This window comes from Sceloporus undulatus, chromosome 6, assembly GCF_019175285.1.
Source record: "Sceloporus undulatus isolate JIND9_A2432 ecotype Alabama chromosome 6, SceUnd_v1.1, whole genome shotgun sequence".
Classification (NCBI taxonomy): domain Eukaryota; kingdom Metazoa; phylum Chordata; class Lepidosauria; order Squamata; family Phrynosomatidae; genus Sceloporus; species Sceloporus undulatus.
In genome coordinates, this window is record NC_056527.1 from 128,378,460 (window position 1) to 128,396,820 (window position 18,361).

At 42.7% G+C, this 18,361-nt stretch overlaps 1 protein-coding gene across 2 annotated transcripts in view; it reads left to right on the forward strand.

The window, feature by feature from the left end:
* The first annotated feature begins 6,067 nt into the window (after positions 1-6,067).
* The window catches only part of RNF122 (ring finger protein 122), a 25,539-nt gene continuing 13,245 nt past the window's right edge, over positions 6,068-18,361 (forward strand). For both annotated transcript variants that reach the window (XM_042477059.1, XM_042477060.1), the window contains exons 1-2: positions 6,068-6,400; positions 16,007-16,163. In XM_042477059.1, coding sequence (XP_042332993.1) covers positions 6,376-6,400; positions 16,007-16,163 — 182 coding nt within the window. In that variant the 5' untranslated portion in view covers positions 6,068-6,375. The remainder of the gene's footprint in view (positions 6,401-16,006; positions 16,164-18,361) is intronic.

The window sequence follows — 18,361 nt, forward strand, 5'->3', positions numbered from 1 at the left end:
GGGGTAAAAATAATGTTCCAAAAATGCCCTCAAATTATCCCCAGGGGACAAAAATGCTCCAAGATGCTCCCTAGTGTAGAGGACATTTCCACCACATTTGGAATCCTTCTGGTCCCTCCTGGAGGCCAAACAGGACAAGATAGGCCTTTAAAAAGTTTGACTTGCATTTGTTTCTTGTCACATGTGACTGAGCAACATCAGAGTATGATCAAGATGGCAAAAGTTATTCATGAGAACAAAACAATGAATGTTGACTCTGGAGGCCAGAGTTCAAATCCCCACTCAGCCATGGAAACCCACTGAGTGTCCTTGGGCAAACCCTCTGAGCAAATATTGCCAAGAAAACAACCCATGATAGGTTTGCCTTAGGGCTGTTGTAATCGGAAATGACACGAAGACACACAACAACAAGACTCAGTCGAGAAAGCCATGGCCTGAGTTTGCAAGACCTGATCAGGGCTATTGATGACAAGGTTACCAGGAGGTCTCTCATTCATAGGGTTGCCATATTAAGCCAAAGTCAGCTTGATGGCCATGATGATAAACAATAACAAAACTGCCCTGAAACAAAATCCAGCAAGGAATGATATCTAAAGATTTTGCATATATAAATATGTGATTTCTTAGTGGCGCTCTAATCAGAGACTAAACCAAGCTGCTTGAGGCCTCCATATGGTTCTTATTATGTGCCATAAAGCACATGCCACTCCCCTCAGCCACACAGAGAGGTTTCAGGAAACTTAAGTAGCTGTTTCCTTGAATGGCTGGGCAGCTGTCTGTCTGGCCCTCACCAGTATGCAAACAATAGAGGATCATCTGACTCTTGTGAAAAGTACTGTGTTCAGGCTGCATGGTGGGGTTAAATGCTTGCAAGCACCTGCCTTGTGTCTGGGACTGGTTTTTCATCTTAGACAAACTCTGTGGTTGGCATGGTGCCTTCCAGGCCACTGGGGAGCACTTCTAAGAAGCCTGCCAGTTCCTTTGTCATGAAAAGAGGTCTCTTATCATCTCCCCCAACTTTTCTTTTCTTTTTTTCTTTTATTTCTTTCATTCTTTTTCCTTTTCTTTGTTATTTTGTTTTTGATAAGTGTGAAACAAGACCTAGGGTGACACTTATGTATTAAAATACCTGACCAGTCCAAAGTATAAGTGCCCCCTACAATTCCCAGGTTAAGGAGGCAGTAGAACCTGGAAGATACACACACACACACACACACACACACACACACATATCTCTTGTTGTTTTGTGCTTTCAAGTCATTTCTAACTTACAGTGACCCAAAGGCAAACCTATCAAAGGATTTCCTTGGCAGAACTTGTTCAGAAGGGGTTTGCCATTGCCTTCCTCTCAGAGTGTAACTTGATCAAAGTCATCCAGTGTGTTTCCATGTCTGATCAGGGATTCAAACTCTCGAACCCAGTATTCTAGTCCAACATTCAGGCCACTACACCAATTGACTTCTCAAATCTCCCATCAGGATGATTATTAGAGAATTCTGGGGATGCAGTGAAAACACAAAGGGGAGGGGGAGAATTCTTCCATAGACTTCCATAACTGTACATTACTCCTACTCATGTCTGAAATAAATTATAGGGACATATGCCTGCTGTGGACACACAAGTGGAGACTGTGGGTGGGAGAGGAGAAGCCCTTACTCCGGGGCTGAGATTCAGGCAGCCCTTATTGAGCTACACATCCTAGCAGCCCAATTATACTTCTAATGGTTGCACAGAAGAGGAAACGTCTGTAGATGTTGCTTGTTTCAGTCTATGCGACTAACAACACTGGCTGAAATTCCCTCTTCTACTCAACCATTAAAAGGGTACAGCAGCCCTCTCCAATGTTTACTAGGGCATTCCTAATGGAGTGGGTTTGGTTAGCTTCTCTGAGGCTCCACCAGACAGGCACTACTACATGAACTGGAAAAAAAGATGTAGAAAATACAGCACAAATAGTGCCATCTCCCAGCACATTTGTCCTGTCTGGATAAGCCTGCATTACCTGTAATGGCACCTGGTTTTTCAAAGGCAACTAAATGAGAAGTCTCATGCCTCATCAATGTTTAAGCTGGCATTTCAGTTTTTACAACCATTTCAACAGCTGACTGGGGAAATGGGTAGATCAGATCCAATTTACCAGTTCCCTATTTTTCCTTTCCACACTTTCTTTGCCTCTGTAAAATGAACATTGCTTTCAAGACATTGTTGTGTGTGTGTGTGTGTGTGTGTGTGTGTTGCCATCAAAGGGGGGAGATGAAAATATTGCCACAAGGAAAAACCAAAATGCATGTTTTTCCAGTATTTGTGATGATAACAATATTCATACACAGAAGGAGAGATAAGAAAGGCCTCCCACACAAGTGTCTGGAAAGAAGAGGTGTGTTTGTGTGTATATATAAACATAGTGTGTATTCCTCCTATGTTACAGCATAATCACTTATACATTTTTAGAGAGGTATGGAAAAGTTGGTTGATACTGAAAGCCAGGGTGATAAAGTAGCTAGAGTGTTGGATGCAGAGTCAGATCCACACTGAGGCACAAACTCAGTGGCGACCTTAAGCCAGGCATCATCATCATCATCATCATCATCATCATCATCATCATCATCATCATGGTTCTTTGTAACACTCTTTCCATCAAAGGGCGGAACATCAAACAATATACAATCAAAGCTGGTAAAACACAAGACTATAAAATGCTAAAATAATATACTAATATACTAAAACTACTCTTCTCAGTAACCTTAGGCACACTCAGCAACTCAGCAATCCAGAGAATTGAAAAGGAAGGTCTTCAGTCCATTTCAAAAGCAGGTAAGATGCTCCTCCAACAGGAAGTGCAAAGGAAGACTGTTCCAGAAATGCGCATCCAGATCATGAAAGGTTTGCAGCCTTTATAGAGTTGTACACATTAGTGGAACTGCCAATAGTAATCTCTTAACATAGTTTATTTCACAGATTTGATTGTGAGAGTAACCATATACATTGCCCAGAATTTCTTTACTAGACTGGTAAAGCACCATGGTGCTCTGGTTGGGTGTAAATACATCTCCCTAAACTGCAAATCCTATGATTCTATAGGTTGCAGCCATGACAGCTAAACTGGAATCACAGTATGTAGAGAGATCTTGTAGCGTTTTTGGGACTGACTGAAAGAAGTTGGCAGCAGGAGCTGCCAACTTCTTTCTTTCGGTCAGTCTCAAAAATGCTACAGGAACTCTCTACATACCAATTCTACAGACTAACTTTGAATAGAATCATAGTAGTATAGAAAGGGTCCAGGTTTTAGGAGGATTAAATGTGCAACCTCAGTTTGTAAAGCAATGTGAGTTCAGTTTGTGGATTGCAGTGGGAGGGAGTTCAATAAACATTACAAGATCTTCAGATGTGCATTATTTTTCTCTTTCTTGGTATTCTTCCATTCACAGGCTGATACTAACAGCATAATAAATGCCCTGTCCACCTATTTTGTGCCTGGAGGTGCAATTCAGATCAGAAAGACAGAAATGAAGTTTAACAACAACAAAAGAATTTTCCAGATACACAACTCAAATTAAGTAGTTTTCAAAGAAGTAGCCATGTTAGTCTCTTGCCAGCAATGGCTCTCTATACTCTACTTTGGACAAAGATGGTCCCTATACAAGAGGATAAATGAACACAAATCTGACATTAGAAATGGTAATACCCCAAAACTGTTGTAGAACATGTCAACCTTCCTGGACATACAGTAAATGATTTACAGGTTGCAATCCTTGAACAAGGATATTACAGAGGAAGACTAAAAAGAGAAAGGAGATGGATTGGATTATATTAGCAAATTCTAATCCATTAACAGAGATATGCACAAAAGTATGCCTTCGTGGTGCACTACATACAAGAGTCCTCACTACTCCACATAGAACAAAAACAATCTTCTCTGAGAGAGTTTTGAACCCAGGGAAACTGACTTTCTGTAAACAGATGTATTGCTTTCACATTACCAGTACTGACTCCTGTAAATATCTGAAAGTCCTGTATCATCTCTTTGAAAATTTGGAGCAAGGGAGATGATTTCGATCCTTCTGGATCCTATTACATTCTATCCTATTCCCTCATTTGTATAAATTTATATCCATGAAAGCTCATGCTAACATGGAAACCAGTTTGTCTTATAGATGCAACCAATAACTGGCACTCGGTGTGGGCGAAAATGTGTGCCGGAGCATGGTATTGAAGTCAGGGGAGGCCTGGTCATAACAGAGAAGGATGGATGGAGCTGATGTTATCTGATATGTGCCCTGACTTGGGCCACTCCCTTTGTGTACTGTGCGCCTGATCAGATAAGACGCCATTGTTTGCCAAAGCTGGGATCCAAAAGGTGTGGAGCACAAGGCTAGATTTGTTTGTGTGGATTACTAGATAGACGAAAGTGCAAGGCCAAAGCAGCAATGTTCCCTGTGGGGGTTTCAGGTCCAGAAAAGGGACCTGGCACCAAACATTGCTGCATGGAATGCTCCTGTGCAATGTTTCAGCCAGTAAGACATGCCCTTTTCTTTGATACTCCATTCCTTTTTTTAACGCTGTCACGAAGGTCCGGGTGAAGCTATTGCAACAAGGGAGCTTTGTATGTGTCCTTGGTCAGTGTTCTTGGCCACAGCGTTCAGGACTTGCGGACGTGTCCAGTTTCCAAAGGTGTCCAAATGGGATGTAGTGTATATACTCATGTGTGAATCTAAAAGTTTAGGTTAAAAAGCTGACCCAAAAAACTTGAGTCAACTTATCCATGGGTCAATGTAAGTACTGTATTTTAACGCATATATATCCACGGGTCATATCAAAATCCATAATTATGGCCCCAAAACCTGCCCTTGACTTATATAGGAGGTGGACTTATAGTCGAGTATATACAGTAATCAAAGCATGTGTCACTGTAGCCAGATCTGACTTCTCAAGAAACGGGCGCAGCTGGCACATGAGTTTTAGCCGTGCAAATGCACTCCTGGCCACTTCTAAAATGTGGTTGTCTAGCCTTAGAGAGGAATCCATGGAAAGTCCCAAGCTGCGAGCCTGAATTCTGGGATTTGTAGTCTGTGGTGGCACCAGAGAGAGAAAGCAAAACCAAAGGCTCCGGTGCCACCATAAACTACAAATCCCAGGATCGAGCCATGGCAGTTAAAGTGTTGTCAAACCAGATTATTCCTGCAGCGTGGATGTCATAAATGTCATAAAGTTATCTATTTACCTTCCTTCCTTATCTGTCCTCTTTCCTTATCTGTCTGTCAGTCTATCTATCTTCCTCATCTATCTGTCCTTCGTTATCTATTTATCTATCTTCCATATTTATCTATCCATCTGTCTTCCTTATCTATCTATCTATCTATCTATCTATCTATCTATCTACCTACCTACCTATTGTTCTTTATTATCTATCTGTCTGTCTTCCCTATCTATCTTTCTTTTGTTATCTATCTATCCATCTATCTATCTATCTTCCTCATCTATCTGTCTTCCTTATCTATCAGTCTGTCTATCTTCCTTATCTATCTATCTATCTATCTATCTATCTATCTATCTATCATTATCTATCTTCTTTATCTGGCTTGCTTATCTATCTTATCTATCTATCTATCTATCTATCATCATCATCTTCCCTATCTATCTGTCGTTCTTCCCTATCTATCTTCTCTATCTATCTATCCATTTATCTTCCTTCGCTATCTATCTTCTCTATCTTCCTTGTCTATCTTCCCTATCTATCTATCTATCTATCTATCTATCTATCTATCTATCTATCTTCTCTATCTTCCTTATCTGTCTATCTATCTATCTATCTATCTACCATATTTCATTTCCTTTCTTTCTTTCTTTCTTTTCTTTTCTTTCCTTCTCTTTCCCGTTGGCCCGAACAGTCACAGATTGCAACCAAAAGTTCCAAAGCCAGCCTATCCCAGGGCGGCTCTTATTGATCCCGCCCCCTATGCAAATAAGCCCGATTCGCTAGGGGCGACGATTGGCTGGCGGATGCGGAGGGGGCGGAGCCAAGGTGCCCAGGCTGAGTTGTTCCCGAAGCCTGGTAGAACGTCGAGAGGAGAGACTGAGACTCGCGTCTGAGAGGCGGCCGCTGATTGGCGAAGACGCTCGCCTCTGATCTCCAAGAAAGACGCGTGACTGCTGCACGTCGGAATCCGCCTCCTTGGGCCCTGCACGCTTGTTTCGGGCTGGGCTTGGCTCGAGGTGCTCCTCCTGATCCATGGAGGGAATGTTTTGCAAGTTGCTCTAACCTCCTCCCCTCCATCAAGGGCTTGGGGTGGAAAGTTTGCATTTTGTTTGGCATTTGGGCATTTTTGCCTCTGTTTTTTCAATCTGGTTTCGGAAGCGACTGCGCTGGGGACTCTGATGCACCCGTTCCAGTGGTGTAACGGTAAGCTTTGCCTTCCTCCCCATCTAGGGCTGGAGATGATGGAGAAAGGGGGTCCCAAACTCCTTTCCAACAACAACAACCACGATCATCCTTATAGTAAGGGATCGGGGCTGCCAGGTTTTGCACGATCTTGGGGTAGAGCTGAAAGGCCAGCCCTCTTTCTTTCCATCTTCCTTTCTTCCTTTCTTGCAAAACAGAGGAGCCTCTTGGTTGTTTCAAAGCAGATCTTTGCAGCACTTCACTGAAAGAAAGAAAAAGTTGGCAGCAGGAGCTTTGCTAGGCTTGAGCCTCCTTCCTCAAATGCATTGGTTTCTTTTCAAGCAATGGAATGAAGCACTAAAGGGTTTGGAAGGAGCATCCGAGCCAAGGAGGCTTCCTCGATCTCTTTCTCTTTAGTTTCTTTGTTTCCACTTTTGGGGGAAACAGCACCTCCTGGAGGCCCCCGATTCAAATCCTCAGCATCGCCCACCTCTTTGGCCCCAGAGTGGTTTTGGAGGCAAGCTGGTAATCTGGCATTGTGCAGAGAGCTTCTAACTTCACTGCTTTGGCTCTGCATCCGCACTGTAGAATTAACCCGGTTTGATACCGCTTTAACTGCCCTGGCTCAAGGCTGTGGGATTCTGGGAGTTGGAGTTTGCTGTGGGTGTCCCCAGAGTGGAGCATCTACGTCTACAGTAGAAATAATGCAGCTTGACACCACTTTCACTGCCATGGCTCACAGTGCTATGCAATCCTGGGATCTGTAGTTTGTTGTGGCACCAGAACTCTCCGTCAGAGAAGGCTAAGCAGATCACCAAACTGCAGCCCCCAGAATTCCATAGCACTGAGCCACAGCAGTGAAAGTGGTGTCAGACTGCTTTAATTCTACTGTGTAGATGCAGCATTGATGGCTACTCCTTGTTACAGAGACTTTTGAAAACTAAACATGTTGGTTTGCAACTTATAGGGTTCAAAGATATAGCCGTGTTAGTCTCTAGAATCAGGCTGCAGAGAGATCTTGGAGCGCCTTTGAAAGAAAGAAGTTGGCAGCAGGAGCTTTCGTAGACTCCAGTCTATTTCCTCAGATGCTTTCTGATTCAGAAGGATTTTGCCCTTGCTTTCCTCTGAGGCTGAGAAAGTGTGACTTGGTCCCCTGGTGGGGTTTCATGGCTGAGCTGGGATTTGAACCCTGGTCTCCAGAGTCATAGTCCAACACTCCAACCATTGCCACACACTGGCTCTTACAAGTTTTTAAACATGGGTTAAAGATGGCATTTTGGTAATGTGGATTTGCTTTTCACCAAGTTGGGTCCTAGCTGGTGTGTATATTCTGTATAGTGTCAAAATGTGTTTTAAAGCTAGCCCTTTGAGCCACCACTTGCAGTCCTGTCATCGCTTCCCTTCCAGTGAATTCCCAATGCATTCCCCTTCTCCCTCCATATTTTTATTCCCAGATCCCCTTGACTTTGCTGGAGCTGAAGGCTGCATCCTATTTCTTCACCCAGAAGCAAAAGTTACATGAGTTTGCCGACGAAGGGAAATACAAAGTGATAAAAACAGACCACAATGCGAAACTGAAAATTGCAACGATATAACAAAGAGGAAGGGATGTTGTTAAACGAAAGATGTATCCAAAAATGTCAAGCCCATGGCTAAAAGTTGGCTTGAGTTGCTGAGCAGATTCCATTTCAGTTGGGCCTTTAGACTGAAATGGCAGAAGTTTGGGTTTTAACACAGACTGAAAGTTTCCTACTTCAGAAATAACCTGGTTTGGCACTGCTTTAGCTGCCATGGCTCAGTGCTATGGAATTCTGGGATCTGTCATTGATGATGCCAGAGCTCTCTGACAGAGAAGGCTAAATATCTCACCAAACTACAAATCCCAGAGTTCTATCGCATTGAGCCATGGCAGTTAAAGTGGTGTCAAACTGCATTAATTCTGCCATGGAGATGCTGCCTCGATGACTGCTCCTTGTTACATAGATTTTGAAAAACTAAATTACGGTTCCCAGAATTTCATAGCATTGAGCCAGGACAGTGAAAGTGGTGTCAAACCGGATTATTTCTGCAGTGTAGATGCAGCCTGACCTAACCACCCTGGATTTAGTTCTGCTGTAACTATGGAAAACAACAACAACATTGTGTTTCTTTTGGAATTCCCCCTCACATATATAATGGAGAGAAGGAAAAATGTGAAATTCCCCATCTGGAGGCAAGGAAGGAAATTGGCATCTTTTGCCCAGTTTTTTTCTGGAGCAGCTTCGCTTCTTCAAATCCAGTTTCTCTGTTCAGTTTTGGGAAGAAAGGAGGGGGGGTGTTTGGTTGAGAAGGCCTAGCAGATGGTGGCTGCTTTTGTAAATGGCTAATGGTTAATTAAAAAGAGCAGAGCCCTGCTTGGGATGAGCCTGGATTAATTATTTCAGGCAGCTTTTTGTTCTCTGGCTTTCATCATCCTTCTCTCTCTCTCTCTCTCCCTGCCCCTCCCTTTCCAAATTTCCCTCTGTAGTTTTCATGAAATTTAACTAACCCCAGGCCCCTCTGGGCCATGTGCTTCAAAGACAATGGCAGGGAAGAGGAGGAAGAGACAGCGAAAGGGGGGTTGATGGTTTATTTTGAGTACACACAGACACCGAAGAATCAGAGTCACTGACTCCATTGACCTCCTGGGCTTCAACTCTCTTGCAGCTTTTGCTAGTCATTGCTGTATATCTGCGTGGAATGGGAACAAGCACATAAAAACAGGGAAAATGTTTTTAAAGTCCCTTCTCTCCACCCTTGAGGCCCACAATCATGAAGAGCATGAGAAGTCCCTTCTCTTCATCCTTGAAGCCCACTATCATAAAGATGAAAAGTCCCTTCTTTCTATCCTTGAGGCCCACTATCATGAAGATCATGAGAAGTCCCTTCTCTCCATCCTTGAGTTCCACTATCATGAACAGCATGAGAAGTCCCTTCTCGCGGTCCTTGAAGCCCACTATCATGAAGAGTGTGATAAGTCCCTTCTCTCTATCCTTGAGATGCACTATCATGAAGATCATGAGAAGTCTCTTCTCTCCATCCTTGAGGCCTACTACCAGGAAGATGCAATCAAGTGAAGATCCATTTAATCCTTTCCCCATTGAGTTTGGAGATGCACAGTCTAAGGGCCAGAAAGGTGTACATTGATCTGGAAACGTTTTTGTTTTGTTTTTGAAGGATGGCTTCCAGAATCTCCCAACTCATATGGTCACTGCGATTTGGGGAGTTACAGACCAAAACATTTTGTACACCAAAAATAGAGAGGCAGTATAGAGTAGTGGTTTGAGCATTGGACTACGACTCTGGAGACCAGGGTTCAATTCCTGCTTGGCCATGAAGCTCACTGGTGACTTTGGGCAAGTTACATGATCTCAGCCACTTTGGGGAAGGCAATGGCAAACCTGCTCTGAACAATTCTTGCCAAGAAAACTCCATAAGTCGCCATAAGTCAGAAATAACTTGAAGGCACACATCACACAGAGAGCAAAACAATAACTTTTTCAAGCTCTGCTAACTCTTCTTTTTTAAAATTTGTAGAAGAGTCACAGCTTTGAAAACTGACTGCACCACATCAGGACCTTTTTTCACAATTGCACAGGGCATCTGTCACCTGTGTTTCAAAGTTATTACATCAGAGTTTCCTTTTATCCATCCATCAAGCAACATCTGTAACCTGTATCACAGTAAAGAAAACAACAGAGACTTTAAAGACCAACCAATTTATTATAACATGTGCTTTTGTGAGCCCGCTTCATTTGATGTGTGACACATTATCCAAAACTGCATGCATCTCAAGTAGTGAAAGGTTATGCCGAATAAAACTTGTCAGTCTCCATTGTTTTTGCTGCAGCAAATTAATACAACTCACTTTTTGGAAATGATATCAGCATGATCATTCTAACTGTGTTCATCCAGTGATCATGAATGTACTGAAAACCTATGGACAGCTTATGGACTGAGTGAGGGGGTGACCCCAGCCCCTGCTCCATCCATGAACAGCAGCTGTGAAAGTCTCTGTGATTTCTCTGTTCTCTAACATTGGCACAATGCTTTCAAATGTTCTAAGGGCTGCATGTGCTTAATGTGGTTGTAAGCGTTCCATCAACCCTGCAAAGAGAAACAATATTTCTATCCCCCATATTGCAGATGAGGAGACTGAGTGTGTGTGTGTATTTGGACTAAGGCCAGTTTGTGAGTTTACAGCAGACATAGTGTTTCCATATTTTCAAAATAGCAATAAACAACAGTCGAAATTCATGGTATGCAGGATTGGCAGTTAGAAAGTAACTTTTAACAAGTTTGTGTGCTACCTAAATACCAAATTCAAGTACTGATTTCAGTTAAACTTAGTCATGAGAAATTAACACAATGTCCACATTCATGCACACATTTCTGTCTTTCTGAAGGGCCCATGCTCCCAGGATTTTGTGGCCTCTCATTCAGTCCATATATAAAGAGAAGCTTTCCAGATTTCAGATAAGAGGCATCCCTTATAATAGGGGACACTTGGCAGCCCTAAGCAGAGATATGATTCGAATCCAGGACTTCTTGATTGATAACCACCACAGAAGGCCAACTCAAATATTAGATGAAGTGAAGAACTGCTTCAGATGGCAGATAATAGGGGACAGTATTAACAGCCCTCCAGATGCTCCTTCTTTGCCTTCTGGCTATTTTCCTTTCTTGGATGGTAAGAGCTGTGTGTGTTGAACAGCTTGTTCTGGATCTTCTAAGAGAGCTGCAGCCTTAAAGTGCGGCAACCTTGTCCCACTCACAATATCAAAGTGGGATTCAGCTGCCAGCCTGGTTGGCTTCTTTGTCTGGAATGGAAGCTAGTGCCATCTTGTCCTTTACATTGGGCAGAAGAATGTCTTGGGGTGGCCCTTCCACTATGACTATGTAGCCTTCTATCCTGTATCCTTACTGTGTTGAAAATGCATGTTCTTTCTTTCTTCTATTGCTCTGATTAGCATGACAGCCAGAACATTTAATGTGATCCCATTCATCCTTGTAACAACCATCAGATATATGCTCATTTTAGGGTAATGGGTGCTGGAGGTCAGACATTAGCTTTCTTCAGAAGGGGAGAATTAAAGACAAACTCATTGCCCCCTATCTTTCACTTCATCTTTGCAGTCTTCCATGTGGTGGCAGTTGAAAGATGATAGATTGCACCTTAGAGTCACCATTAGTCAGAAATGACTTGAAGGCACACAACAACAATAGTGTGGTGCGGTATTGTTCTAAGACTCCCAGAATCCCCATCCACTTTATCCACTGGTCTGGTGGCTGGAGAATTGTGGGAGCTATGTCAGAAAAAAATATTTCTTTTTGCATGCTTTGCCATGGAGAAGGAGACAGGATCATGTTATGTACAGTGAAATGGAGACAAAGGAGTTTATCGCATTGCTTAAAAAAAGTGAGTTACGGCTGCTGAGTTCAGTTCTAATTCAGTTTTGGAAAGAGGCTGGCTGAACTCGGATTATAGCCAGAAGTTAACCGGGCTGCATTTGGCCAGAGGCATCAGCAGCAAAATGCATGCGATAACATCCGGATATATCCTGAATTAGAATTAAATCCGGCAGTGGTAAGTCGCCTTTTTTAGCAATGCGATAAACTCCCCAGTCTTACTATATTTGGGGAGGGGGGTATACCATTCCTTCCTCCATGGCAAAAAGGAAAGATGAGAGCTTATCCTTATCACACTATATTTTGGAAACTCATAAAACACAAAGGCTCAGTGCAGTATACAAGATTGCTCCTGTGATTCTGAACTCAGCCTGGCATCACAAAGAGGCTTCATGCTTCTCCAGGCACAGGAGAAAGACAGAGGTGCTCCTTTGTCCTGGGTTCTTACCATGGCAAAACATATATTCACCAGCAGCAAGCTGGGGAGAGCATTTATGAATCCTTGTCTAGGTACCTAAGCAGAAATGTCAGACACAGACAAGCATGCATTATGCATTGAGTGTCTACTTCAGGTGGACCGATGGATGTATGAGTCACCAGTGACCTTGTCTTCCAACAGCCATTGCTAATTTAATTTACATCTCAACTCTGAAACAGTGGAGTAATACAAAGGGATCTTGTAGCACCTTTGTGACTAACTGAAAGAAAGAAATTGGTAGCATGAGCTATCGTAGACTTCAACCTACTTCCTCAGATGCATGTGGAGTAATAGTGAGTCCTGTGCATGTGTACCATCATCTCACTGCCTAGTAAACAAAAGCAGATACATGACATCAACAGCTTCCCACTGTCTACTAAACTAGTGATCTGATCGGGGAAAAAGGGTATAAGATTGGTTTGGTATGCTTTATTCTTGACAAACCCAGGCTGGCTCCTATGATCACTGCACTGTCGTCACAATATTTGCACCGACCCCTGTTTAATTGGTTCTAACATTTTTTCTGATTTTGAGGTCAGGCTGACTGGTCTGCAGTCATTCCTTGTAAATCTTGGTTTCCGGACCTTTAATCATCTTGATCGTCCATTTCTTGACACACTATAACTTGTCCATATCCTTCTTGAACTGTGGTGCTCAGAACTGGACACAGTATTCTAGGTCAATTCTGACCAAAGCAGAATAGAGTAGCACTAATACATACCCTGATCTGCATACTATAGTCCTGTTGATTCAGTGCAGAATTGCATACTGGTGACTCATGTTTAGCTTGTTGCCTGCTAAGACTCCTAGATCCTTCTTCTAAGGACTTCACACCATCATGCATTGTTTCTCCACACCTCCCATTTTATCATCTCAACAGCCCTGTGAGGTAGCTAAAGTTGGGGGAATGTGATTGGTATAACATTCTTCAACGTGTTTGGCAGCTGAATAGGGATTTCAATTCAGATCTCTCCAGTCCTAATGCAGAGTTCTAACTACTTCTTCATATTGCCCTTCTCAAAGATCAACATTGTACTTAATGAGGTGAAGAAAAGAAGCTCCAGTTTAAGTCAGAATAGAAAGGCCCGGGAAAGAAATATTTAATTCCCCCCTCTTGATGCTATTTTTCAGATCTAAACCCCTTTGGTCTGACTGTAATCAAAGCTCGCTGTGGCTCCTTTAAAGTTAAAAAGAAAAAAAGTGAAGGGATTCCATTATAGATCACTGCTATCACATCTGATTTAGCCATTAGAACTCGAGCCTTGGATGAAGCACTCAAAGCATAGAAGTGGCTATTAATAATTAAGAGCTTGAGTCTGGAGTCTGTAAATCCTAAAGCTTTGGCAAACAGAGAGGATTTTATGGGATAAGTTGTAGCCCAGTAGCAAAGCACAAGTATTTGGTGGAGAAGATACCCAGGGTCTGTCCCTGACATCTCTGTTTAAGAAAGATCACTTGAGAGGGTGAGTGGGAAGATCTTTTTCTGCTTGAAACCCTGGAGAGTTACCGCCAAACGAACTTGGTAATATTAGCCACCCCTGGTACATTTGGCTCTCCTCATTTACGGCTTTGACTTTTGCAGATTTGATTATTTGCAGATTTGATTAATAGGTTATGGTATGACCAACGAGGTTTAGATCAGCAAAATGGTATCAAGAGGTGGGAATCAAGGAATCTCTAGGTCCTCCAGCACAACTCGGAGGGACATTGACCATAGGGACACAATGGCAGACCTAAAGATTTCTAGAGAAAACACTTCAAATAATAAAATAATTTATTATTATTATTATTATTATTATTATTATTATTATTATTATTACTCTTTGCCAAGTTCCCTCAGTTTCTGACGGAGACTGTACAAAATGTGTGCAGTCAATCAGTATCTCATTTCCCCACCTCTTGGCTCAATCCATGTTTTGAAAATTTTCCAAGATATAAATGAGCTGCAATATTCCCACTTCAGAGAACATTTTCCCAACCCAAAGAGGAGGCTAGAGACTCGGTGATGCACGAAGGATCATGTGCACCACCCTTAAGCAGAACTGTCTAACCCCTGTAGGCAATTCTGCTTAGGGCTGGTGCACATGATCATTCACACCACAGCCCTCCTGCTAGCCTGACCTTGACCTGTAGTGCCAGAGCTCATAGCTGGCTGTAGCATCAAATGTTCAGGCTTTATCCATTTGTGCTGAATAAGCTAACTGTGGCTTGGAGCTGCAAATGGGAGAGTCAGGGGAAGGTGAAATTCAGTGTACTGGGATGCCCAGATGCCATTCACATTGCAAGAGAAACGTGGGAAACGGCCTGACCCCTCTGTCTGCCTTTTGCAGCAACATAATCTGCAGAAGTGAGCAAGTTTCATTGGCGCATGTCTGTAAATCAAGCCTCTCTAAAAATGATTAAATATGGCAACCTTAAAGCTCCCTCCAGCATTTCACATACGAAATGACATGTGCGGCCAGGTAATATAGTGGACCCTTTGTATCTGCTGGGGTTTGGTTCCAGGACCCCACCTTGGATACCAAAATCGGTGGATGCTTAAGTGGCATTAAATACAGTGGCATAATAAAATGGCATGCCTTCCATAAAATGGCAAAATTGAGGTTTGCTATTTGGAATTTATAGTTTTAAAAAAATATTTTCAGTCCTTGGATGCTTAAATCTGTGGGTATAGAGGGCTAACTGTATCACAGTGTGTTCAAAATGGCATTAGGTTATTAATGAGGAAGAACACACAAGTCAAGAAAGGCTACAGCAGTTTGCTTTTGCCTGAGCCTACAGGGAAGGCCAAGATTTGACCTTCTCCTACCTGCTGAATCATTTGAATGCAAACTATTTTTGCCCTTTGGGCTGAGTTTGCAGCAGTTGAAGCAAGATGTCGACAAAGGATTAAAGGAGGATGAGATAGAGACTGGAACATTTTAAAAGCAGCTGAAAAAGTGGGAGAACAGAGGATTAACTAGGACTCTCCCTGCCTAAATGGGACAATGGAAGGGCATGTGATATGCCTTCTTTTGTGTGGATGGCATCATCTCGGTGACACAGAAGCCAGCTACAGCTGAGATCTGTTGTCGTATATGTGCCTTATCTTGCAAACACAGCAAGCACAAAATCCTCCGTTGTCCCTCTCAACATGGTGCCAGGATATTGGGGGACATTTCTGGTGCCATTTTGAGAGAGGCCGCAGAGGAAAATAGAGATATTTGGAGGCAGTTCATGGTGCTGGGATGTATGTGAGAGTGGAGTGAGAGTATTTCTCCATGTTTGCTTGTCTTTCAGAAGCTTTCTGCATGACCTTGGGGCAAAAACTGCTCTTCTTTAAAAATAAAAATATGTGGGATTGGGGCTTTGGGGGGGAAAGGACTTTCGGGGGCTGCAAAAGTGAGGTCCAAGGACCACATGTGGCCTCACTATGTCCAGCCCGGTTTTAAGTGCTGAGCATTGTTGCATTTCCAACAGAACCCATGTTGGAGAGGCTGTGCCTTCTTTTAAAGAAAATGAACCTATTTAGTGCCTTCCAGGAGTGGCAATTTTTTTTAGATCATTTTAAAAAACAAATGTGGAGCATCTATTCTAGGGGATCAAGAAAGATTGTTCTGAACATTACAAATAGGGCTTATTGGGGAAGGCTGTCATATTTTGTTAGAGATTAGTGTTATTCGCCTCCTGTTTTCTGCTTTATGTCCTTTGGATGACTCCGGTTTCTTCTACCTTATTCCCAGGATGCTTCTGCGGTTTAGGGCTGATTTACACCAACAAATCGTGCACAATGCCTCCCATCACTTTCCAAGACTTACCGCTGAACATCTACATGGTGATTTTTGGCACTGGTATCTTCATCTTTGTGCTGAGCCTCATCTTCTGCTGCTACTTCATGAGGTGAGTCATGGTCCCAAGGGGACCCTGAATGCAGATGGCAAAGGAGCAAGGAAACTTAGGAGGTGCATCTGGGGCTCTGGCTACTGTTGTTTCTCATTAGCTGTTTTCAAGGTGATCTAGGGACATGGAGAAGAAGGGCAAGTGGCACTTGGAATAATTGTAAGATAAACGTATTTATCTTTTGATCAGAACAGAACATTTTCAAGCCACCTGCTGTGGTCTCCATATGTTTTTGTTTTGTTTTTTAATATATATATTTAAATGTGAATGTTGAGGAGATGAAATTTGATTTTATTGTTATTTGCTTTTTTAATTAAAAAATGAAATCATTAGGGTTTTTAAAAAGAAATGCTGAGATTTACCGAGAAATCATGGGATTTACAGAGAGTTATCTCTGTTGCCCCCTAGTGGTCCATTTTGTTATTGGCGCCTTCAAAAAATGCTACTTTTGTAGTTTCCTTCAACAGAGGATGAGATTAGAAATACAATGCATCTGGAAACTGCCAGCTGGTGGAAGGCTATCCAAAATCATGGATTCTAGCAACTTATTGAGTCAAAAATCAATGCTGGAGCACATGGCTTGCATGCAGGGGCCAGTTCAGTCCCTGCCATTTCCAGTTTCTAACAACCCCAGTGCTCTCTAAACATCCTCCTCCTCTTTAGATCTCCTTCTCCCTTGCAGTGAACAACAAGGTTAAAAAAATTATACGTTGCACCACATTGTTCTTCTTTGACTGGCAATGGCAGTCTAAGGTTCCAGGGGGAGATTGGTCATTTCCTGCTAGATCTTTTTTAAATGAAGGTGCCAGTAAATGAACATGGAGATTCTCTTTCTTTCTTTCTTTCTTTCTTTGCTTAATGTTCATATCCTGGCTTTCCTCCAGTGAGCACACATCCGAACACATGGTTCATCTTTTCTGCCCATTATCCTAACAAGAACACTGTGCGGTAGGTCAAGGTTAGAGAGAACCACTGGCCCAAGGTCAGTGAGTTTTTTTGGCTGAATAAGAACTTGAACCTGGATCTTCTACATCTCAATCCAGTATCAGTCTAACCACTACAACCCAGTGCTGAAAGGACTAAACCTGGGAACATCTGCCTCCCTCTGGGGGAGGTTCAAATAAGAGAACCATGGAGGAACGTGACTCAAAGTCTGACTCCACACTGCAGAAACAATCCAGTTTGACACTACTTCAACTGCCATGGCTCCAGTAATTAGGGGGTATATAAATATTATTATTATTATTATTATTATTATTATTATTATTATTATTATTATTATTGAGCCATTGCAGTTAAAGTGGTGTCAAATTAGAATTTTTTTCTGCAGTGTGGATGCAACCAAAGTAAATCCTGTCCTTTTAAGGTCTGAGCAACTGTGTCGATATTGGCCAGAATTCACTAAGGCAGTTACGAATACGTAACCTAAAAGTTTTGCTTTGGTGACAGGTTTGTATCCATGATCTCTACATATTCCCTAATTTAGAGGGTAAGCAGAAACTGTGAAAGTCCCCAAATCCCCATTTACCAGGGAGCAGCCACTACAATTGATGGAGTTCTCTTCCCCTGTCAATTGAAAAGCAGCTAACTGATGTTCCCTCCAATGCAAGTGATTGCCAGTGCAAAGGGGAATTGCAACAAGGACCAAGCCAGAGATGGCTCACAGGAGGGGAGGCTTCCCAACTGACAGTGGCTGCTGCCAAGGATGTGGGGGATGTGGGGTTAGGCCAGGAGACACTACAGAGCTGTGGTGGTTACATGTTCATAATTGCTTTATGGTTTCTGGCTATTGCTCTAAATTTGGCTCATTTTCCAGGTTGGTGTTGACATTGTTGCTACTATGCCCGTCATGAATGTGTAATGACTGGTGGGCGTAAGAATGCAATGTGGGTGCAACCTTCGTTGGAGGAGACTTTGCCCCATGCTGGGTGTGCTAATGGATTAGAGAAAGAATGAATGTCGCTCTGTCCAGTGAAACCCCTGAGCCCCTGGCTTCAGCTTTGTAGACAATGAAGCTTTTATCTAGTCCCCCAAACAAATATGGAATTTTGAGTATGATTTGGACCATGTCCATATTAAGCAAAGCCTGGGTCGTAACCTCCATGAGCAGTTCAGTCCAAAGGCTGACATGTCATTTCTGTGCAAACAAAAGATGCTGCTCCCATTTCATAGAGTCATAGACTTGGAAGGGACCACAT